The 23,912-nt window shown below is 37.7% G+C and overlaps 1 protein-coding gene across 1 annotated transcript in view; it reads right to left on the bottom strand.

Moving 5' to 3' along the window:
* Positions 1 to 1,294: 1,294 nt before the first annotated feature.
* Positions 1,295 to 23,912, bottom strand: part of LOC122734552 (KAT8 regulatory NSL complex subunit 1-like) — a 129,082-nt gene continuing 106,464 nt past the window's right edge. The window contains 13 exon segments of the mRNA XM_043975445.1: positions 1,295 to 5,216; positions 5,218 to 5,264; positions 5,267 to 5,411; positions 6,595 to 6,614; positions 6,617 to 6,640; positions 6,643 to 6,711; positions 6,714 to 6,847; positions 7,309 to 7,388; positions 7,390 to 7,425; positions 10,297 to 10,351; positions 11,330 to 11,451; positions 14,883 to 15,055; positions 17,624 to 17,767. Coding sequence (XP_043831380.1) covers positions 5,142 to 5,216; positions 5,218 to 5,264; positions 5,267 to 5,411; positions 6,595 to 6,614; positions 6,617 to 6,640; positions 6,643 to 6,711; positions 6,714 to 6,847; positions 7,309 to 7,388; positions 7,390 to 7,425; positions 10,297 to 10,351; positions 11,330 to 11,451; positions 14,883 to 15,055; positions 17,624 to 17,767 — 1,124 coding nt within the window. The 3' untranslated portion in view covers positions 1,295 to 5,141.

Raw genomic sequence — 23,912 nt, 5'->3', positions numbered from 1 at the left:
GACAGTATACATTTGTGGGAGCATACACTGCACATCATGGGAGGAGGTTTTTGTATATGCTGTTCTTGTCATGGCATTTGAATTAATGCCTTTGCTAGAAGCTAATTAAGTCTACTGGTTGTTGATGAGAAACACAATGGTGAGTGCTTATGAGTACCCATAGGGTACTCCCTGGAACCTGGAGAACAGTTACTCTTCTGGGAACCTAACCCACAAGAGAGATCCCATCTTTGGGGAATATCCCAGAGTGGGTATTACAGTATAATGGTTCTCAGAAGGAAAATACTTCATTGTATTGAAAAAAAAAACAACAAAAAAACAAGGCATGGATAAAGTAGCTAGACTAGTGGTTCTCAGACTTGTTTTTGTTCATGGTGCAGTATTACTCTGCTATGAGGATTCTTGGAACGCTACAGAAGAGATGAGGGATGCAGCCCATCCAATTCCAAGTCTATGTTTCAAACATTCTCAGCATGCCTATCAAGAGCTTGACTGAACAAATAATCCCACAAAACTGTTCATAAAAACTGGTTTCCTTACTTTATAGTTATACCTCATATAGTATTATGCATGTACCCACTACAAAAAAGAGGCTAGGTATTGTGGCAGCGGTACCTGCCACTATAAAGTTGTATTATTGGTTATCTTTTTATTGACTGATAATGCTATAAGCATAGCAGTAGAGCAGAGAGTGAGCTAATAATCAGCAGCAAAGTTTAAAATATTACTGAAGATGGAAACAGAATTTGTCATTCTAGAATGAGTTTCTGAAGAGAAAACAAATTAAAATTCAGTTGCCTAATGAAACCTCTGATCTCAAGATTTTAACCAAATAATGACATGAAGACCTTTTGTAAACACGAGTAGTTTGTCTACTAGGCTAATGAGTGAGAGAATCTCTTATTTGAAATTGTTCAATTACCTGATCAAAAAAATATGGCACTGGCATTCCACAAATACCTTTAAAGAAAATGAAAAGAACCCCTCTCTTCCATCTCTGCCTGAAAAACAGTTTTTGTGAACGAAGTTTGTGAATGAAGAAACAGCCCAGAAAAATATTTCTATTTAGGGAACAAGTATGTCACTCAGTTTATTTTACACTGCTATGAAGCTCTAAATGGTGTTTTTTCTGCATGTACCACTGCCAAGGTGGCTGTTATTTGTATGAAAGGCCTGGGACAAATTATACTGTATGGACAAAGGGAGTCTCATCTAAAATTTTTTAATGTTATGTAGGTAAAATTTGATGATGATAATTTAAAAGCAGCCTCAATCAACAAAACCAAATGTATATATTAGAAAAGACAATGAAATGGTATAAATGTTACAAGTAAATAAAGAGGTAAAGATGAGAAAGCTTCAAAGGACAATATAAGTTTTAGAGTGTATCAGGGAAAAGAGGGGTACTGGTGACAGCTCCAGAAAGGGAACTGATTTGGTGGCTTCGAAGGGAAGGGTCTCTTTGTTTTCATCTTATTGTGTATGAATGCCTTTCTTCTCCTTTTCACCTTTTCAGTTCATGTTGACTACCTTTTCCTTCTTGAATCAATTGCCCTGATCTAGCTGCTTGGTATTTGAGGGGTTCATAAAAAGTGCAGGGACTCAAACAGGCTGTTCCTATTTGCATACAAGAGGGCTGGCAGGCTGTACAAATCTGCCAGTCAATTAATTTTCTTTTCATGAGGTCTAGTTTTTAAAATCAGCTTAGCAGAGATCATGGACACAGATCTTTTGTGGTTCTTCTTTGCGACTCCTGGCCTCCACTATTCTAGGGGCCACTGTCTCTAGGTTATGTATCTTTGTGCTCCTTTTTTCTCCCATCATAATGAAGCACCCCCTTTTCAGAGGCCTATATTTTCTCCCTGCTGTCTCCTCATTCTCACTAGCACAATCTCTTGGCTTTGTATCAGTTGTTAGGAAAAAACTTCTTACTATCCTCTGACTATAGTGTGGTAAACTTAGAAATGGACAGGAATGTTTGAGGATGGAAAAGATTGTGAAGTACTGCCCTGGAGATACTTTTAGGAGATACTTATAACTTATTTGTGGCCAATAATGTGTATCAGAGAGGGTAAAATATTACAACATATTATGTTTATGATACACATGTCTGGAAATCCCTCTGATTTTATAGTAGTAATGGATTCATGGATTTGGTTCTAGAAGAAACCTTGGAGGCCATCAAATCAAATCTCATTTTACAAATGAAGAAACTGAGGCCCAGAGATTAAGTGACTTGAGCATGGTCACAAAATTACTAAATGTCTGAGGCAAGATTTGAATCCAAGTCTTCCCAACAAGACCAACGCCTTATCCGCTATATCATGCCCTTCATTTAGAAGTATATGCAGTGGGTTGGTTAAGTATTACTGGGAGGCTTAGGCCAAATATAACATACTTTTGAAAGATTGTTGGGCAGGAACAAGGGTTCCTTCTAAGTCCTGCCTCCAAAGACCCACTTGCCTTGCTTAAGGAAGAAAACAAAGCCTCTCCCTCTTCCCTTGCAGCAGACTAAAAAAAAATAAACAAAGGACTTTCCTCACTTAGTCATGAGCTTTCTTTCAAGAGCTCTTGGCTCTTCAGCCCTCCTATCACATACTACTTTCCATCAGATTCAATCAATGGGCCTTCTGTGAACTTGTTCCATACTCCTACAGAATAAAGGAGAACATTGGTAATAAATGAAGCCTGGCTATATCCCTTTATCTCCAAATTAACAAAGCAAGAAATGATTAGTCATGTAATTAAGATTTTAAAATATGGCTCTTTTTGCTTAAGATAATTTTACCCACTTTAAACAAAAATTAAGACACAAATATTTTTACAGAAGAAAGATTGATTTGGAACATTTTGGTAAATTTCATGTTTATTTTTTTTTCCTTAGCTTTAGTGTTGAGCACAAAGCGCTTTGAAGTAGTTATAGTGAAACATGTTTTGTAACATTGCCATTGAAATGCACTTTGTTTCCTTCAGACATTCCAGAAGCTAACAGTCCCCATGTTTCACCTGCAGATTATGAGTTCTCACCCATCCAAAGAAACACAAAATAAAAAATAAGGGTATAAAGTATGTACAAATCAGTTACATCAAAAGTGACAAATGTACACAGTAGGTGAGGGTGAAAGGGATTGAAATGTAACAATTATCTGTCAACTGGTTGAAACAATCAGGATAGCTAGACAGACGCCCTGAACGTTAAGATTAAAAATAGTCTTAAAATGGTCAGAGATCTGCAGAACCAGAGCTATTGTGCCATGCTAAGACTAATAAAATATGACTTTGTCCCATGGGAATTCAAGACATTTTCCCATTTACAACTACTGACAGGGTTAACCTAGGGAACTTGTACCTTGAACGCTTAGAGATATGGAAAGAAAGTGGATCGTTTAGTAGTGTGGAAAAGCAGGAGATGGGAACCATTCCCATTACAAGAAGAGATAGAGCTTTAAGCTACAGGGCAAAAGAAACACCTATCAATAAATATTCCAGCACTCTTACTAGAGAATCCATGGCTTTCTTAGACTATATCCCTTAAGTGGGCCTCACATATCAAAAACATTATTGACCCGGCAGATCTTTCCAAATAATACAGAGGTATCTGGAATCCTGTAGGTATAAATCACTGAGGGGTCTAGACATGGCAAGAGGACTGTACCTAATTAGTGTTTTAATTTTATCAATGTCCAAAAAGCCCCATAGGAACTGGAAGTCATATGGAATCAGAAAGGGATACAGTAATAATACTGCTCCCTTTCATATCTGCCATGGAAATAGAGGGCTGTAAAGGACTTTGAAAGGTCTTATGGATGGCACTACCTTTGGGCAGGCCCACACCTAAGCCACATTATTAAGGAACCACAGATCAATCACATGGCTAAGAGAGGAAAGACTGTCTCTGATGTCTTTGGCAAGTTAAAGGTTCTCTTCATGTAGTGGAATAGTTATCATCGCCATCACCATCATCCAGAAAAAATAGGGAGTAGGGTAATTTTCTCAGACAGAGACATTCCAGTCCTCCTTGACCCAGCTCCATAATATGCATGTGCAAGTGGGAGTTCCACTCTGGTCAGTGGTGAGAACCATGTGCTGTTAAGACACTCCTCAAATGGCTAAATAACCCTTCTATTTCCCTGTAGGGACTTGAAGAAAGCATGTTAATTCTAGCATCTAGCAAGAAATTAGCAACTTGTTGAACTTCACTGGTCTTCCCAACTTAACTTGTATCCTCAATACTGATGAAGCCCTCCTTTCCAAAAAGGACAGCTCAAAGACACTGTGGACAATGAAACCTCAACCATCCAAATCATGATGTGATTGAGGAAATTATTACCAATATAAGAAATTGCAAACAGTGGAACTTCTAAGAGATTTGCTATCAGGTATCTAGATAACTTAATAAAACCCAATTCCTGTTCATTGAAGATCCTGACCTTTTATATGCTCTAAGGAGCCATGAGGCCATCTTATGCTGGACAACAAGAGACAAGGCTCGGAGCCTATGGGAATGGAAAACCCATTGATGTTCTGTATCCCCTCCACATACACCTCTATCTGCACTGTAACTGGCTTCTTGGGAATGCACATAAGATCCAGAAAACTGGGAGGCTGCAACGGCCTTTGTCTGTCCCTGCAAAGTGGCTGTTTCTTACTTATATGCAAGAGCACAGAATAAATGCCCTGAGAGCTGCCTGAGTGTTCTTGGGCATTCACCAAACCTGAGATGCCCAAGAATCAGAAATCTACTAAAAGGCATATCGACCCATTCCAATCTGTTCTTCCAATTTCCACCCATCTTTAAAATGGGGTACAGCCCTTACAGCTCCAAACTTGCTGGTCTTCAAGCCAGCCAGACCATCTTTCCTCCTCTTCAGACTCTTTAAGTGGATGAGTTTCTCCCAAACTACACAGGTCCTTCCCTTCACTTCAAAGACTCGTAAAGCGCCTCCACACTTTGCCTATCTTGGAATCCGCCTACCTGTGTGGTAGTGGAAGCCCAAGTCTACCTATGACTGGTCTCCTGGGCAGCAGTGACCACTCCTGGGGTCCCTTCTGCTGGGCTAGCTCACCTGCAAGCTCTGGATACTGAACAGAAGTAGATGAGCCTGCATGTGATACAGCACCTGTCATGGGAACCCAAGGCATCATCTGTTCTTCAGAAGCCTAGTTGAGAAGCATTCATGGCTTGTGAATTCTTCTATGCAGCTGCTACTGTTGGCGGTGGAAGTGCCCTTCAGGCAAACTGTTAGGAACGGGGTGAGATTCCACGGCACTATCTGAGTCCTGGGGTTGGGCTTTCTGCTTGAACACCACGGCTTTGGGACAGGAGGCAGTAGCTTATTAGGCTGATCCAAGAGAGCTTGACAAGATGTGTCTGAAAGAGGAAATGTACGGCGCTCCCAGGGCTGGACTATCTATGAGACAGGGAGGTGAGAAGAGCTTAAGGGCACAAGATCAAACTGACTTAAAAGAAAAAAAAATCAAAACCTCCACTTTAAGTAAAGAGCCCACAGTTAAAAAAAAAAAAAGTTAAAAGTGATTTAACTTATAAAGAAACTACACCAACTACTATTAATCTCTCTTTTTTGGGGGAGGTAACTATGGTTAAATGAGTTGCCCAGGGTCACACTGTCAGTAACTATCTGAGGCTGAATTTCAAATCAGGTCCTCCTGATTTCAAGGTCAGTGCAGATCATCAGTTCTGCATCATCATTGTGCCACCTTGCTGCCATGACACCAACTACTTTCAAAAGAATAGGCATCTAAAAACTATTTGACAAATATAACAAATATAAAATATCCTAGAGTAAAATGTTGTAGTCAGTCATGGAAGAGGGAGAAATATGAAGAAAGGGCAATGAAAGGAATCCAGAAGGATATAAAAAAGACCCAAAAAATATCAGTAGAGCAAGAAGCACACAGTAAAGTCAGAAGAAAAAAAATGATATCATACAGAGAAAGACTTTCAACATCTTTATCTTGAAGTCTTTATATTGGCACAAGGTTTTTAAAGCCACTGTACTCTAACTTTAGAAATAAATGGAAACAAACAATACCTTTCAGTCATTTATCTTGAGGGATACATAAAATTTAGTCAGAGATTTTGGCCCATTCTTTGTAATGAAGATGACTACAATAAAAAACCAACTACAGCAACACTCATTAATTAAGCGTCCACTAAATGTCAAAGCACTATACTAAGTATTGCACCAAGATGACAATGACCAAGCCCTTGCCCTCAAAGAGCTTACATTCTACACTATGGACATTAAACTTCCACACATCTCAAGGCAATGTGTACTTTAAAATGGCTATGGCTTTGCCATCTTTTATACTCTCCAGAACTTATCTTTAAAACTTTTCTGAGTTGGCTTTGGGCAAGGTAAAAAAGGAGTCAAGGTAACTACTTAGATTGGAGGAAACTAAACACATTTTCACTGCAGTATTTGCAATTATAGAGAAATGTACTTGTAAAAGCAACAATAGATAGTTTCTTCACAAGAGAATGACCACAAGAAGAAGATAAAAGAGGTGGCTAATAGGGCTACCTACCTATTTGAAATATTGCAACTTCAGAGAAGCAATGATAATTCTCACCTGTGCTGCATCATCACCATATCAGTGGTAGTGGAACAGGTATCTCACTACAAGATGATGGCACTCGAGTCCTGTCCTTGATGGAAAGAGACTGCAACAAGCTGCAAGGTTCAGGCTGGAGGTTCCAGTGGAAGAGTGGGCCAGATCATTAAAATTGCAATATGATGAATCTGGAGATACTGGCTGGGACATTGCTAGGCTTGTACTAGGGACAGACTGAGTTCCTCGGCTTTCACCTTTATTGGAAGATCTGCTAAAAATTATAATGTGGCAATCACCATCAGGTTATTCATAACAAAACCCTTAATTTGTTGCTCAGGCAGTTCTCAATTTTATTATCAACATAAGAAAAAACAAAAACAAACTTTCCTCACAAATTGAAAATCTGGTTAGATCAAGAATTGTGGATTATTGAAGACAGCTTAGAACTTACATGTCATTTAGTCAAACACCTGGATCTTATTTTTTCTTGTGTTATTTTAATCAATTTTTATTTATATAGGTACCTGTAGTAACTTTAGGCCCCTTTAGGATAGATTTTCTTCCGTAGGCATATAGCAAAAGTTTGGAATCTTATAATACCTTAATTTTAAATGATATGGAAACTGAGGACCAGAGAAGCTAAGTGACTATTGCAACTAACTAGTGATACCCAGAATTAGAACTCAGGTCTACTGAGTCCTACACTCTCATTTTTTCCTCACTAACACTTACCTGTTCCCTCGTCTATGGGAAATAGCAGCTGCTGTCCAGGAATCCCATCGTGCTCTCTCAAGCTCCTCATATTTGGTATTGACGGTTACGATAAGCATCATCAGATGTGTCTTCTAACTAAGAAAAAGAAAAAAGTAATCAGATCCAGTCATACTGATGATACAATATCAAATTTCTCTGGATCACAAAACAGAGACATGATCTTTTTTTTTTTTTTTGGGGGGGGGAGGGTAATGAGGGGTTTAAGTGACTTGCCCAGGGTCACACAGCTAAGTGTCAAGTGTCCAAGGCCAGGTCCTCCTGAATCCAAGGCCGGTGCTTTATCCACTGCACGACCTAGCTGCCCCCAAGATATGATCTTATATCAGTAAAACTAACATACGTTAGTGAGCACAGTATGAAAGCATCTGCTAGCAAGGCCAGTGACAGTTCAAGAAAAGCAGATACTTCAAGGTTCCTAAAAGCCCACAGGAGTTGAACAACCGTCATCTGAAATACACATCAGTAAATTCTTGAAAACAGTAGAGAGTAGATGAAGACAAATTCTGCTCATGTTGATTTCTAATCCATGACTAAGGAGCATAATATTAGCACCTAAGTTGTCACAATACGGTCACTATAATGCTACTCATAATACTCAAGTCATATCCTAACACATCACTATGGTGGAGAGGTGACCCTACATTTCTGAAGGCTCTGTCATTGTAGTGTAAGCCTTGGCAATGTTCTCCGAAGCTGGAAAAGCTTTCAGAAGGGGTCTGATACTTGTTTGTTGGCCTAGAACCAGCCTAGCTAAGTTCAGAGAGGTTCACTGACATGTTGACTAGTCATGAATTTTTTTTGGCTACAGAAACTTCAGTGGCCTAAGTTATATGGGGGGGGGGGGGGTTTGTGAAATTTGATACTGGGGGGGGGGTGTGTGTGGCTAGGTGGTGCAGTGGATAAAGCACCGGCCCTGGATTCAGGAGTTCCTGAGTTCAAATCTGGCCTCAGACACTTGACACTTACCAGCTGTGTGACCCTAGGCAAGTCACTTAACCCCCGCAAAAAACAAAAACAAAACAAACAAATTTGATACTGGGAGGGAATACCATACTAATGAACTTATAGATGCTTAAATTATTGATTTATAAGTAAGGGTTGCCATTTTCATTTTTTCTATTATGAGATTATGTAGTATTAGGGGCTGAGGAAAGAATGAAGCTTAAGGAAGGGGGTATGAAGATTTAACCACTAATATGGCAAATCATAATGCCACTTTAAATTCAGGCCTTTCTCTATGGGCTTTCTCTGACTTTGTTTTGATGGTTTACAGGTGAAACTCACATGAAGGTTGGCTTGTATTAAAAGTCCTAGTTCAAAGGTCTCTTAGTGACTGGTGAAGTAGAATGCCTTTTCATTTTTAACAGTTTACATACACATACAATACTGTAAGGTTTTATAAAGACTAAGATTAGGTCCTCTTGTACTGCAAGATTAACAAAAATTACTCTCTTTGACATTCTATAGACACAGATACACACTCAGAAAAGCCAAGGAAAATGAAGCGACCAATATATTTAAAAAGGAGAATTTCTTTGATTAACTGGCAGTTGCTTTCTTGTGTTCCTCAAGAAATAACTCTGATAATACTTCTCTTATTTGCCAAGTGGGATTTACTGTATGACCATTCAAGTTAGTGTCAATGTACTAAGAAATTGACATGACTAGGGAGGCGAACAGGTCACATGCAGTTGACAGTGTTCAGAAAACAGGCTGCCACAGGGGAAACAGCACTGGGCCCTGAAGATGAGTTCAAATCCAGTATTAGAGATTTACTAAATGTATGACCTGAGGCGAGTCATTTAATCTCTGATTCAGTTTCCTCAACTGTAAATTGGGGATACTAATAGCACCTACCAAATAAGATAATATTTGTAGAGTGATTAGCACAGTGCCAGGTACCTAGTAAGCACTAAATGCAAGCTTATTTCCTTTCTATCTATAAACACAAAAATTCAGCTGTGGGGCAGCTAGGTGGCACAGTGGATAAAGCACTGGCCTTGGATTCAGGAGAACCCAGGTTCAAATCCAGCCTCAGACACTTGACACTTAACTGTGTGACCCTGGGCAAGTCACTTAACCCTCATTGCCCTGCCCCCCCCCCCCAAATCAGCTGCAAGGCCTCCTGTGTCTCTATTGAAGCTCTTAAAATGTCAGTACATGGGGCACCTAGGTGGCGCAGTGGATAAAGCAACAGCCCTGGATTCAGGAGGACCTGAGTTCAAATCCAGCCTCAGGCACTTGACACTTACTAGCTGTGTGACCCTGAGCAAGTCACTTAACCCCCATTGCCCAGCAAAAAAGAAAAAAAGTCAGTACACAATTAAGTAACAAGTTTGTATCTGTCAGCAAACCTCTGCCAACCCACTTTATGTTTATATAAATAGACCTGCCTTTATAAGAAAATGAACAGAGGTCAGAATATAAACATTTCTGTGCTTGTTGTCATTGCTTCTACCTGTAAGAAAAAAATGGCATTTTTTTTCAGGAAAACAAAACAAATAAAGCCCTAAAAAGAAAATAAGTAACAAACAGAGCAGTCTTTTGCCTTCATTTGTGTTCTAGATACTTACTGATTAAATTAAAAAAAAAAAAACATGTAACAGGTTGAATGAACTGCTTTGTTTGGCAAGGTGATTCTGAGCGAAAAATCTTGTTTTGTTTTGGTTTTTGGTGGGGCAATGAGGGTTACGTGACTTGCCAGGGTCACACAGCTAATAAGTGTCAAGTGTCTGAGGCTGGATTTCAACTCGGGTCCTCCTGAATCCAGGGCCAATATTTTATCCACTGCGCCACCTAGCTGCCCCATTGTGAGCAAAAATCTTAATAAATAGCAAGATGTGGGTGAGGTGCTTTGGTTCTACCACAAATCCTTCTTATGAAGGACTAACAAGAAAAAGCCTCTATGCTACCAATGCTAAGTAAACTATATCTTGTTATTCTTACCTCTGACTCTGTCTGATTTAATGGCTCTTGTTCTTTTGATTCAACCAAACGCCAGCTAAAGACAAGAGAACATGGAGGATTAAGGCAACAATCAGCAACAGCTTGGTGTCCTCTCCCCACTGCTTCTTTTCTCTCAGGATTGAGATAATATCCATCCTATCCATCACTGAGTGGAAGCATAAGTGAGGCATGAAAGGCTTTGTGGAAAACTTCTCAACACCCAGCCCACTAAACCACCCTGAAGTTATCAGGGTTATAAAGGTCTCATGGGTCCCCAGCCCCTGCCACCCCCCAGCCAACCCAAAACAAACTTGCCAGCTGCTAAACGATCAATTCAGTTAGTATTAGATTGGCCTCTAGGGTGATGAGTTTCCCTAAGGAAAGACTTCTGCCAAATATAACCTTCACCAACAAGGTCACACTCTGGGTTGATCATAGATCAAATATTTATGTTCGCCAGTCAGTGCTTCAATGGCAATATAAGATAATACAGTGATTTTCATTTCCTTTATGATTAAGAACAAGAATGCATGTTCAATATAAATAAGATCTTGTAAGTAAAATGGTAAATACATAATCAAAAACTTTAAATTTAGCCATTCCTTAATTGCTGATGAATGTTTAGAAAACAAGCAACAAAATGGACAGTTATGGTGTTGGCAAGGGGAGAGAACAAAACAGGAAAAAAACCCCACCAAGGCGATGAAAATAATAGCAATGGCCTCAAAGCATGGTGATAAACTGAGAAAACTAAGATAATGACAATCTGTAAGATAGACAGTCAATTTATTAAAAAATCATATTCTCTTCTGAGAATTCCAGATCAAGTAAAATACTTTTTACTTATGATAGTGGATTTGTCATTTCACAGCTGAAAGCCTCCCAATGCTTTTAATCCCATTATTCCACACTCTAATTTGGCAATTTATAAATTCCCACTGAAAGACAATGACACCAATACTACTCTAAGAAATGTTATCTTTTTTACCATTAATAAGTACATTTTTTTCTAATTGCAAACTGACTGTTATACCTTGGAGTCAGGATCTCTTTGTACTGCAATTTCTCAACTCGAGCAGCAGTTGCCATGGACATAGGAATCACAATGTTATCAATATCATAGGAGTTTTCTGATCGCTTCTTCTTTGAGGTCTGCTTCAGTATGAGCCCCATGTAGTAGAAATGTAAAAGTACATCATGACATTAGCATCAAATAAACAAATTCGATGTGAGAAGTAGGAGAATGACTTAGTATGTTTATCTGTCACCTGTACTTTCATTTGGCTGATTGTCTCAATTCATAATTGACAAATTCTTTTTTTTTTTTTGGGCGGGGCAATGGGAGTTAAGTGACTTGCCCAAGGTCACACAGCTACTATGTGTCAAGGGTCTGAGGCCGGATTTGAACTCAGGTCCTCCTGAATTCAAAGTCAGTGCTTTATCCACTATGCCACCTAGCTGCCCTCAATTGACAAATTCTAAGAGAATGACAGAACTTGGAAAGAAGTCTGTGAGTAAACATGAGGCTAGTTATGGGGCCTTATATAATAGCTTAGGAGTCCATGGGTCTACCTGTGTAGAATTGAGGAGTCTAGTCACTTCTACTAGTGTTTAGATTGGTTAAAAAAAACCTGACTGTATAAAAACAAATAGAGACCGATTTTTATGCTTAAATGAACTATCATCAGTCCAAAAAATTACCGGAGTTGACCAATTACAAGATGCTTTTGTAGCCTGATATTGGCTGGCTCGGTCTAAGAAAGATTTAAAAAACTTGTATTTACTGAATAAATCCAGTGATTTTATGAAGACTCAGATCTGTTTCTAGGACTTCACAGATTTCCATTTTTTAATTAAACTTTTGTTTTTGTATCATGATTATTCCCTAATTCCCAGACCTTGCCTCTTCTGCCCTCCCCACAGCATTTAAATGCTTCCTTATATTGTTATAAAAAAACTGTTTACCCAAAACAATTAATAGTGACCTCATCTGACAATATATACAACATTCCTTTCCTACACTGTGATAAGTGCTGCTAAGGGTTTCACTGTTTCTTCTCTGGGACTAAGATCATTACCCTTACTTAGAATTCAGCTTTCTTTTGTTTTGCTTTTTTCCATTTAAATGATTGCAGTCATTGTGTATAATGTTCTCTTGATTTTGCAGTAGTCCATATGAGTCTCTCCAGGCTTTTCTTAATTTCTCATATTTACATATAACTACATATTAACATTCATAAGATACAAAGCCATGAAGGACAGTTAACATACTTCATGAGCCTGGATGTAAAGACAGGCTAAATAATGGGCTGAATCTATTAAGATTAAATTTAATAAAGTTTTATACGTGGAATTAAAAAAACCCTGACTTGGGCAGCTAGGTGGCGCAGTAGATAGAGCACCGGCCCTGGAGTCAGGAGTACCTGGGTTCAAATCCAGCCTGAGACACTTAAACACTTACTAGCTGTGTGACCCTGGGCAAGTCACTTAACCCCAATTGCCTCACTAAAAAACAAACAAGCAAACAAACAAAAAAACCCTGACTTTCCACAAGTAAGATGGGGGAGGCATGAGCAGACAATGGTTTTTCTGGAAGAAATGAGGATTTTGGTGGACAGCTAAAAGAAGCTAATATATCTCATACTAGATTAAGAAAAATGCAGCTCCTAGAAAGTAAGGTGGTGATTGTCTCACTGTACTCTGCCATGGACAGACATGGAGAAAACCATGTTCAGTTCTGGCCACACAGGTCAGAAAGGACACTGATAAACTAGAGGAGGTCAACACAGGACACTGAAAAATCTTGCCATATGAGGATTAGATGAAAGAAACAAAAATGATTAGTCTAAAGAAGAGAACTCAGGGAGACCATGATAACTGAGTTCAAGTATTTGAAGGGCTGAAACGTGGCGGGAGGGATTACTTTTCTGTTTAGAACAAGAGGGCGAATCAAGAGTAATGTGTGAGAGTGGTAGAGAAGCCAATTTAGTCTGGATAGCTGGAATCACTCCCTCACAATTAAGTAAGGCGGGCTGTCTTGGGAGGCAGTAGATTCCCTTCACCTGGAGGCCTTCATGCAGAGGTTGGATGGACTTCTGTCTGTGTTGGATACAAACTCTTTTACTGGGGATGGGTTTGGACTGGACAGCTTTTTAGGTCCCTTCTACTTGGAAATGCTGTAATATACTGCAATCCAATGAGCTATTTCTGTGAAAAAATAACTCTTTGTTTTCAGTTCTTTGCTACTGTAAAAGTCCTACTATTAATATTTTGGTAGATGTCAGGCCTCTTTGGGTATAGGCCCAATATATGGTTACTAGGTCAAAGAACACAAACAACTTAGTGACTTATCTTTTAATTTTTTTTTTTTTTGGTGAGGCAATTGGGGTTAAGTGACTTGCCCAGGGTCACACAGCTAGTAATTGTTAAGTGTCTGAGGCCGGATTTGAACTCAGGTCCTCCTGAATCCAGGGCCGGTGCTCTATCCACTGTGCCACCTAGTGCCACTGTGCCCTTAGTGACTTATCTTGCATAATTCCAAAGTACTTTCCAAAATGATCTAATCAAGTTGCAACTCAACCAACACAAGACTGTGTCTATCTTCACAAAGGTCCTCTAACATTCACTGTTTTTGTTTTTTGTCATCTTACTGAAACCTCAAAGTTGTTTTACTTTCCATTTTTCTTCTTTATTTGTAGCATTTATACTACCTTTCAAACTTTTTAGTTGCTTGGCTATGGACAAAAGCAATTAATCTCTTTGAGCCTCAGTTCTCTCATTTCTAAGCAGGGTAATAATAATATATATGTGACAACCAACAGAGATGTTGTGAGGATCAAATAAGATTGTGTGCATTTACTAGCAAAAGTTAAAGTAATATATGTCAAATATTATTTGAGATACCAAGCTAGAGAGGATAATCATGGATAACATGGACAGAACACACTTAATATTAAATACAAACAGGCAAAAGATTAAGTCTAGCCATTGGACCTGGCAGTTTGTTGTGGGTTGTATACATTCTAATTTTGTCACAAATAAAAACGTTCTATCATTTGTGGGGAGGAATAGTATGGAAAAGCACATTTCCATCCTTACGACCATTCTATAGTTTTCATCACAAGTGAGAGATCAAGGAGTAGTCATAGATTTTTAAATGTAAGGGTTATAGTTACTAGGTCTTCTGAAATAGAGATTCAAATGCCTGCTTCTTTGTAGGCAAAAGAAATAACATGGCAGAGTGGATGAAGGGGTGGCTGTGCAGTCAGAAGTGCTGTCCCCGACACATATCCTGCTCTCTCAGGGCTCTACATAACTCTCTATGGCTAGAAAGTGCAGAAAAGATACCATACTGAATCTCACAGGGAACTCTGCACAGTGATGAAATCACAGGTCAGGACCAAAAACCATACGCCTATAATGACTTTAACCTAGGGACTAAATACTAAGGCAGTAACAACCTTTTATGCAATGTTATGGCTACATGGATGTCCCCAGAAACCTTATGACCCTTTACTTTTTATGATCTGAAACTGTATTATAATTGCTTCTAGTTGACGGTCATTTTAATTTTAACCATGACTCACCAAGGCAGAACTGGTTGAGGGCTGGCTGGATGACGGTGCTGCAGAACTATCAACAACATAAGGTGACAGATTGTGCACCAAAGGACTGGGCTTCAGTGTCTGGGGGCTGGAGGCAAACAGGCTGCGGCTGGCTGCTAATCCTTTAAGGGGTCTCCCCTCTTTAAGAGGTGAATCTGCATGAGATCAGAGAAAACCTATGAATTCTAGAGGCATTTATCAACTTCTTTCGATTAAAAAAAAAAGAAAATCAAATGGCTCAGAAAAAGATGAAGCTAAAACTTTAAAATAATAATAAACATTTTTCTTTAAAGTTTTGAGTTCCAAATTCTATTCCTCCTTCTCTCCCTCCCTCCCCATCCAAGGCAGTAAGAAATCAGATATAAGTTATCTATGTACAATTATGTAAAACATTACTATATTATTTTGTATAAGAAAACTTAAGAAGAAAAAAAAGGAAGAAAATGAAAAATAGCATGCTTTAGTCTGTGTTCAATCAGTATCAGTTCTTTCTTTGCAGGTGGATGGTATGTTTCATCAATAGTCCTTTGGGATTACCTTGGATCATTGTACTGCTGAGAATAGTTAAGTCATTCACAGTTCTTCAAACAGTATTACTGTCACTGTGCACAATGTTCTCCTGGTTTTGCTCACTTCACTATACATTAGTTCATATAAGTTTTTCCAGCCCTTTCTGAAATCATCCTGCTTGTCATTTTTTTTTTTTCTTTTCGCAGAGCAATGAGGGTTAAGTGACTTGCCTAGGGTTACACAGCCAGTAAGTGCCAAGTGTCTGAAGCCAAATTTGAAATCAGGTCCTCCTGAATCCAGGGCTGGTGCTTTATCAACTTTGCCACCCAGCTGCCCCGCCCCCTCGTCATTTCTTAAAGCACAATAATATTCCATCACCATAATACAGCACAACTTTTTTAGCCATTCCCCCAGTGATGGGCATTCTTTTGATTTCCAATTCTTAACCACTACAAAAAGGGCTGCAATAAATATTTTTGTACGAATAGGTCTTTTCCTCTTTTTTGGGATATAAACCTAGCAATGGTATTGCTGGATCAAAGAGTATACACAGTTTTATAGCCCTTAAGGCATAGTTTCAAATTACTCTCCAGAATGCTTAGATCTTTTCCCAACTTTACCAGCAATGGAAACTGAAATCATTTTAGTCAATCTGAAAGGTGTAAAATGATATCTCAAAGCTGTTTTAATTTTCATTATCCTAATCAATAATAATTTAGATCATTTTCCCATAGGACTATAAATTGTTTTGATTTCTTCATCAGAAAACTGCCTGTTTATATCTTTGATCATTTATCAATTGGGGAATGAATCTTATTCTTATAAATTTGACTAAGTTCCCTATATATCTTAGAAACTTTATCAAAGAAACTTGCTACATAATAAAACAGGAAAATTCGAGGTTCACACTTCCATTCTCCTCAATGAATTGTCGTACTCAAAGAACCCAAAGTGTAGATCTAGAAGCCTGTTACTAATCAGCATTCTAGAACCTCTGAAAAGGAGGGACCATTTATAAACACAGCAGAAATGGTACTTTTCCTACACAAAAAGGGAAGAAAAGGCTTTGAAACCACGTTTGGAGCTATATCACAATTATACTGCCTCAATCTGGACACATTTCAATTTCCTCCCCTTGGTGTTCAAAGCTAGACTCACAAACTTGGGAGTCAACTGAATATATTAAGAGTAAATAAGATATGTAAGGGAAATAATGTATTAAAAGAAAAGGAATGTCAAGGATAGAACCATAGGGGACATGCAAATTAAGCGGTTAGGAGAAAAACCAGGATATGGCAACGTTACAGAAGCTAGGAAGGAAAGAGCATCTATGAGGTAATAGTAAAAAGTTGTAAAGGGGAGGGAGGAAGTAGGATGAATATTGAGAAAAAGCCATCAGATTTTTGAGTAGAGACAGTTTGTATCTTTTGAGAACAGTTTCAGTATAATAGTAAAGTTGGAAACCAAAGTGTAAAGGGCTGAAAACTGAGTGGGAGGTATAGAAGTAGAATAGGGAAAGTAGATTCTTCTGTTTACAAGTCTGGTCTTAAAAGGGAGAGGAGAACAGGAGGATAGCTTGAAGGCATGGCAGATATAAAAGGAGGTTTTTCAAAGAACGAGGAGAACTGGGAATGTTTGTAGCCAATAGAGAAAGATCCAATAAATAGGAAGAAATTGAAAAAATCAAGAGGAAAAAAACCTGGAGGATAAGAGGAAGGAGTCAATAGCTAAAAAACATTACCCTTCCAGGGGGCAGCTAGGTGGCACAGTGGATAAAGCACTGACCCTGGATTCAGGAGGACCTGAGTTCAAATCTGGTCTCAGACACTTGACATTTACTGGCTGTGTGACCCTGGGCAAGTCACTTAACCCTTACTGCCCCGCAAAAATACAAAAACAAAAAAACATTACTCTTCTAATGGTAGAAAGATGAAGGATGATTTTCAAGTTATTTTTAAGGTCTGTGGAGAAAGTCATTCAGGTGAAGAATAATGAGGGACGAAAAATGACTAAACTCCAGAAAACATTGCACAATATAACAGGGATGAAACTAAAGGAAAAATGTCTTGACAACCAAAGATATATATTTTATGGTCAAGGGTCAATTGTTTTTGCTTGAAATTCTGTCATGACAGAAGTAAAGAAGACTGAAAAGCACCCATTAGCATCAAGGAGTTTTGCTAAGGGGGAAGGTACTATGAGGTAGAACTTACTGTTTGGGCTGAGAGAAGGTGTTAGTACTGGGTATGTAGCTGTGAGAACTCGTGAACCTTTTATAAGTGGAGACATTTTCAGAGTCCCATAAGTTAGTCGATCCTCTTTCAGAAGGGCTTCAAAGTGCAAATGAAGAGGGCTACCTAGATATAAGAGGAAAGATTAGTTATTTTTTATGTACATGAAAAGAGTCCTTCCCTACAAGTCAAGGATAATATTCAGTAATAAAATTAGTATATGTTGAGAATTAATCAGTCTTCAAGATTATTTTTTTGCAATTAATATTTATGGTCAAATTTTAAAAAAATTCATTAGTGTCCAGTAAAAGGCCATTACAAAAGTTCTCTTCAATCTAATTCTTTTCTGAAGGCAAAATTACTACAATGAATTTCTTCATGGGTAACTAGATACCTAGAATTCAAATAGACAGTAGGAGAAGTTAGTCTTTTCTAGTGAGACTAATTCTAAATTGTTTTCCAAAATCTCTGAACCAATTCATTCTCCAAAGACCAGCTAATATATCACATTTAAACATTTTTAAAAATCATTTCTGGGTGCCATTTTGCTGGGTGTGAAGTGATATAACAATTGTTTTAATTTTCTTTCTAAATTACTAGTATATTCTGAGAAATTTTCAAGATGGTTCTCTTTAGAACTATATCTACCTCTGCAAAAGCACATCCAGGACTCTGATGTTAGGTAGGGTCCAAGAATAGTAGTTCTGCCTAACCTTGATGTAGAAAAAATGAATGTCATAATAGGTTTGGCAATCATTTTCCATTTTTCTTTTGCTTATATTATTCCTTCTATTTTTATCCTTGAATGTCCTTGTGATGACTTTATTTAGGTGCTAGCTTTCCAAGCTTTCTTTAATTTTACTATTGGAACACTAATGCACTGTTGGTGGAGCTATGAACTGATCCAACCATTCTGGAGAGCAACCTGGAGCCATGCCCAAAAGGCTATAAAATTGTGCATACCCGTGACCCAGTAATACCACTACTAGGTCTATATCCCAAAGAGATCTTAAAAAAGGGAAAAGAACCCACATGCACAAAAATATTTGTAGCTGCTCTTTTCTGGTGTCAAAGAATTGGAAATTAAGGGGATGCTCATCAATTGGGGAATGGCTAAACAAGTTGTGGTATATGAATGTAATGGAATACTATTGCGGTATAAGAAATGATAAGCAGATGGATTTCAGAAAAACCTGGAAAGACATAGATGAATTGATACTGAATGAAATGAGCAGAACCAAGAGAACATTATACACAGTATCAACAACATTGTGGGATGATCAACTGTGACAGACTTAACTCTTCTCAGCAATACAATGATCCAAGACAATGCCAAAAGATTCATGATGGAAAATGCTCTCCACAGAAAAAGAACTATGGAATCGGAATGCAGATTGAAGCATACTATTTTCACTCTTGCCATTGGCTTTTTTCCCCCCACTGCTTATTCTTTCGTGCTTTTCCCCTCTTTTGTCTGATTCTTCTCTTACAACTTGGCTAATGTGGAAATATGCTTAACACGACTGTAATGTATGACCTATTTCAGACTGCTTGCTGGCTTCAGGAGGGGGAGAGAAGGGAAAATGGGAGAAAAAAATGGAACTAAAAAAAAAATCTATATATAAAATATTTTAAAAGTAATTATACTTTCTACTGATGATTTGGTCTTTTAGGCACTATTTTTCATAGTTATCCATAATCCTTTGTAGGACTTTACAAATGAATTTATATTCTAATCTAGTGTTGCTTTTAAGCAGACATTTATCTCTGTTAGCAAATAAGTCAGACAACTGTCAAAGTACTTTCTGGACTCCTTTAGTCTCCTTGCTATTGGCAACTAATTTATGCTGGTTAAATTTCAGGATAAAAGCATAGTCAGTGTTGATATAATTTCTGTTGTCAATTTCCTATCTTTGCTTTCCAGTTACTTGTTTAGTTCAGAATTAAGTTGTCTTGGGGGAACTAGGTGGCACAGTGGATAAAGCACCAGCCCTGGATTCAGGAGGACCTGAGTTCAAATCTAGCCTCAGACACTTGACCCTTACTAAGCTCTGTGACCCTGGGTAAGCCACTTAACCCTTACTGCCCTGGAAAAACAAAAAAACAAACAAAAATTAAAAAGTTGTCTCCATAGTATACCATCTGTTTCCCATTATTATTCTTTCTTAATTCCTTGTTCTAACTATACAAATAACTGACTACTCAGGGTTAATCCCCACATTAATTACAAGAATTTTCGTGTTGGTTAAAATATAATTTATTATGTTCTTTGGTCCAGCACTTATTATTATTATTATTATTATTTTTTGCAGGGCAACAAGGGTTAAAAGTGACTTGTCTAGGATCACATGGCTAATAAGCGTCAAGTGTCTGAGGCTAGATTTGAACTCAGGTCTTCCTGAATCCAAGGCTGGTGCTTTATCCACTGCACCACCTAGCTGCCCCCCAACACTTATTACTTTTAACTTTTTGCCATGTAAAAGTATGAGGTTTTTTTTGTTGACTTTGGCCCTCTTTCATTCATGAAACTAATCTTTTACCATCTTCATCTTTCTCTACCTTTGCAATGAAGTCACACAGCATCCCAGAAATACTCATTTAATTTGGGGTATTATTGGATTCTTCATAGAATTTTTAATTTTATTTCAGCAACTGATGGTGGCGCATACAATTATTTTCATGATGATCTTTTTTGCAGGTTCTTCTAATTAGTACCATGCTGCCATGCTGCAACAAAAATAGGTGGTGGACTTGCCATGACCCAAGAAGCACAGTTTGCCAACTCTGGCTATAATCCCTGAAAACAAAATAATCCACGGAATAATGTTTCTTGTTACTTTTAGGTATATGATAATACACAGTCAGCTAATTTCTTGCCTCTATAAGAAATATCTATAACCTATTTTCAATTTAGCTGCAACTTCCTTTGGTGATGTTTGTAATACAGAGGAATGATGCTTTTTTAGTCAATATATTTTATATAATGCTACTTAGGCTCTCAATTATGTTTTTTTTTTCTGTATGGTTTTCTAAATGACCAATCATCGTCTGTGACTAAGGATAATTTCGCAAAATTTTTGCTAAAGCAATAAATATCACTGCATCACGTTTTATCATCTATGATTCTTTTAACACATAATGTAGTTTCCTTGCTAGTCTCTCTGAATGGCAGCTGTATGTTACTGCTTTATCTAAAATCAAGGTCAAATTCTCATCTTGGTTTTTTTTTTTTAATTAGGCAGATATATATATTTTATTTCAGCCATTCACTTTACAATCTGCATGAGGTCTTTTTTTTTTTTTTAAGTGAGGCAATTGGGGTTAAGTGACTTGCCCAGGGTCACACAGCCAGTAAGTGTCAAATGTCTGAGGCTGGATTTGAACTCAGGTCCTCCTGAATCCAAGGCCAGTGCTTTATCCACTGTACCACCTAGCCACCTTCAGTTCTTACTCTTTAATATATTAAATATTTTTTGGGGGTGGGGCAATGAGGGTTAAGTGACTTGCCCAGGGTCACACAGCTAGTAAGTGTCAAGTGTCTGAGGCTGGATTGAACTCAGGTCCTCCTGAATCCAGGCCAGTGCTTTATCCACTGCACCACCTACCTGCCCCCAATATATTACTTTTTAAGTAGAAAATTGTTTTCTAAGCATTTTGTGATTTTACTTCTTTCCGTCTTTTTTATATGTACAAGGTATCATACTTTGCTTGTTTTGTTGTTAAACCACTTTTGCCAAAGATAGATAAAGCTTATTTACTTTGCAAAAATCCAATCTTATTCAAAACTCCCTCTCTTTCACTTATACTAAATACAGAATACTGGATTTGATTTATATTAATAAAAAAATACTACCCCATGTCTCTCAGATGGCTTAGAAATTCCTATTATGTTTTCCAAATGACATTTGTTTAACTTTTATTTGTGGCTCTTGTCTTTTAAAATATGTCATTTTTTCTTATACTTTCTTTCAGTACTCTCTCTCTCTTTTTTTTTTTTGGTAAGGCAATTAGGGTTAAGTGACTTGCCTAGGGTCACACAGCTAGTAAGTATTAAGTGTCTGAGGCTGGATTTGAACTCAGGTCCTCCTGAATCCAGGGCCAGTGCTCTATCCACTGCACCACCCTAGCTGCCCCCTCAGTACTCTCTAAGTACATAAAAGATATAGTACATATAGCTATATGACCTTTTCAGGTGATTAACCCCTCAAATTCCTGGCTTTTGTTTTTTAAAAATAATGATTTTCAAAATTTATGTAAATCCCCCAAGTTTTGCTTCATTTATTTATTTTAAAATAATATTTTATTTGCTCCCCACAGCAATTACATGTAAAAACAATTTTAAAAAAAGATTTGAGGGGCAGCTAGGTGGCGTGGTGCATAAGAGTACCAGCCCTGGAGTCAGGAGTACCCGAGTTCAAATCTGGCCTCAGACACTTAATACACACTAGCTGTGTGACCCCTGGGCGAGTCACTTAACCACAATTGCCTCACTTAAAAAAAAAATTGAGTTCAAAAATTGTCTTTCTCTCTCCCTTCCTCTCTAAGATGGTAAGCAATCTGATACAGGCTATGCATGTGCAGTCATGTAAAACAAATTTATATATTAGTGTTTTTGTCAAAGAAAACTTGAACCAAAAACAGAAAAACAAGAAAGAAGAAACTAAAAACAGTATGCTTCAATCTGCATTCAGACAATAAGTTCTTTCTCTAGATGTGATAGCATTTTTCATCATAGTCCTTTGGGATTGTCTTGGATCATCATGTATTGCTGAGAATAGCTAAGTCATTCATAGTTGATCATCCTACAATGTTGCCGTTACTGTGTACAATGTTCTCTTAATTCTGCTCTCTTCACTTTGCATCAGTTCATGTAGGTCTTTCCAGGTATTTCTGAAATCATCTTGTTTGTTACTTCTTTTAGCACAATGGCATTCCATTATAGTCAAATACCCCAACTTGTTTAGCCATTCCCCAAATGATAGGCATCCTCTCAATTTCTGATTCTACACTCAACAAAAAGAGCTATTATATTTATGTACAAATATACCCTTTCCTCTTTTTTTGGTTCCTTTTGGGATACAGATTTAGTAGTAGTGGTATTGCTGGATCAGAGGGTATGCACAGTTTTATAGCTTATGGGCATAAAAACTAGATGTAAATTAAAAACCACAAAACATTTTCTTTAAACCTTCTAGTATATAGTAAGCATCCTTTACTCCCTATTTGAATTCAATTTTAGATTACTTTTCTATGCCTGGTCAATCTGTCCAAGGCTCTGTCAAGTTTTGGATTTTTCATCAGAAAATAATTAACTTACTAGCTGTGTGACCCTGGGCAAGTCACTTAACTCTCATTGCCCCACCAAAAAAAAGAAAGGAAGAAAGAAAAGAATTAAGATTTTTGATAGCAATTAGAATCATTCTTTCCTTCTTTTATCTTTTCCTTGCACAGTTTGAGTTGGTAGTTGCTTTTCTGAAATTTGCTTTCTCCTGGTTGCTTTAAAGACATTATGCTTGATGTTAATGAATTGGGAGTTGACAACTACATTGCCAGTGGCATTAAGCTCAAGGTCATTGTCTTATGGATACTACTATGCTGGGTAGAACTAAATGTGTGTGGTCACTTTACCTGTCCCCTGTATGGGGAAAGCTAGCTAAGACAACAGTTTAACGGTTTAAGTATTAAACATTTATTAAAATATATTAGAGGTTAACAAAGAGAGAACAAGTGTCTCTGAAAGAATAGGAAAAACTAAACTACCCTCCAGGAGCGGTCAGAACTCTACCTCCCATGAAGTTCTAATCACCAACTCCCAAAACACACTGCTTCAAGCTGACTGGTTGAGGGCAGTCTCATGCTCACTCAGCATGGGGACCCTGATAATATTCTCACACTATTAATTCTCACTCTGGCTTTTATTTCCAATATTTCAAAGCAATTTTCTTGCATGACTTCTGGAATGTGGCAAACTTTTTATTTGTGTTTTCTTAGGAGATAAATAATTTTCTGTCTCACTGAGATCAATTACTTTTGTTTATAGAGATTTGAAATCCTTTTCTAGTTTTGCCATTTTGCCCTCTGTTGCTTGTCATTCCCACTTTGCGTTTTTTGTTGTTCTTCCGTCACTTAATATGATCCTTAAATTCTGTTATTTTATTTAGATTTTCCATCTTTTTTTACTTTAATTGTTTTTATGTTCATCTTAAGAAATCACTGAAAGAACTGCTAAATTTTTGACAACAGTTCTTAATATATTTTATTCTATCTCTAA

This window comes from Dromiciops gliroides, chromosome 1 (genome assembly GCF_019393635.1).
Source record: "Dromiciops gliroides isolate mDroGli1 chromosome 1, mDroGli1.pri, whole genome shotgun sequence".
NCBI classification, from domain to species: domain Eukaryota; kingdom Metazoa; phylum Chordata; class Mammalia; order Microbiotheria; family Microbiotheriidae; genus Dromiciops; species Dromiciops gliroides.
This window is presented reverse-complemented; position numbering and strand designations above follow the sequence as displayed.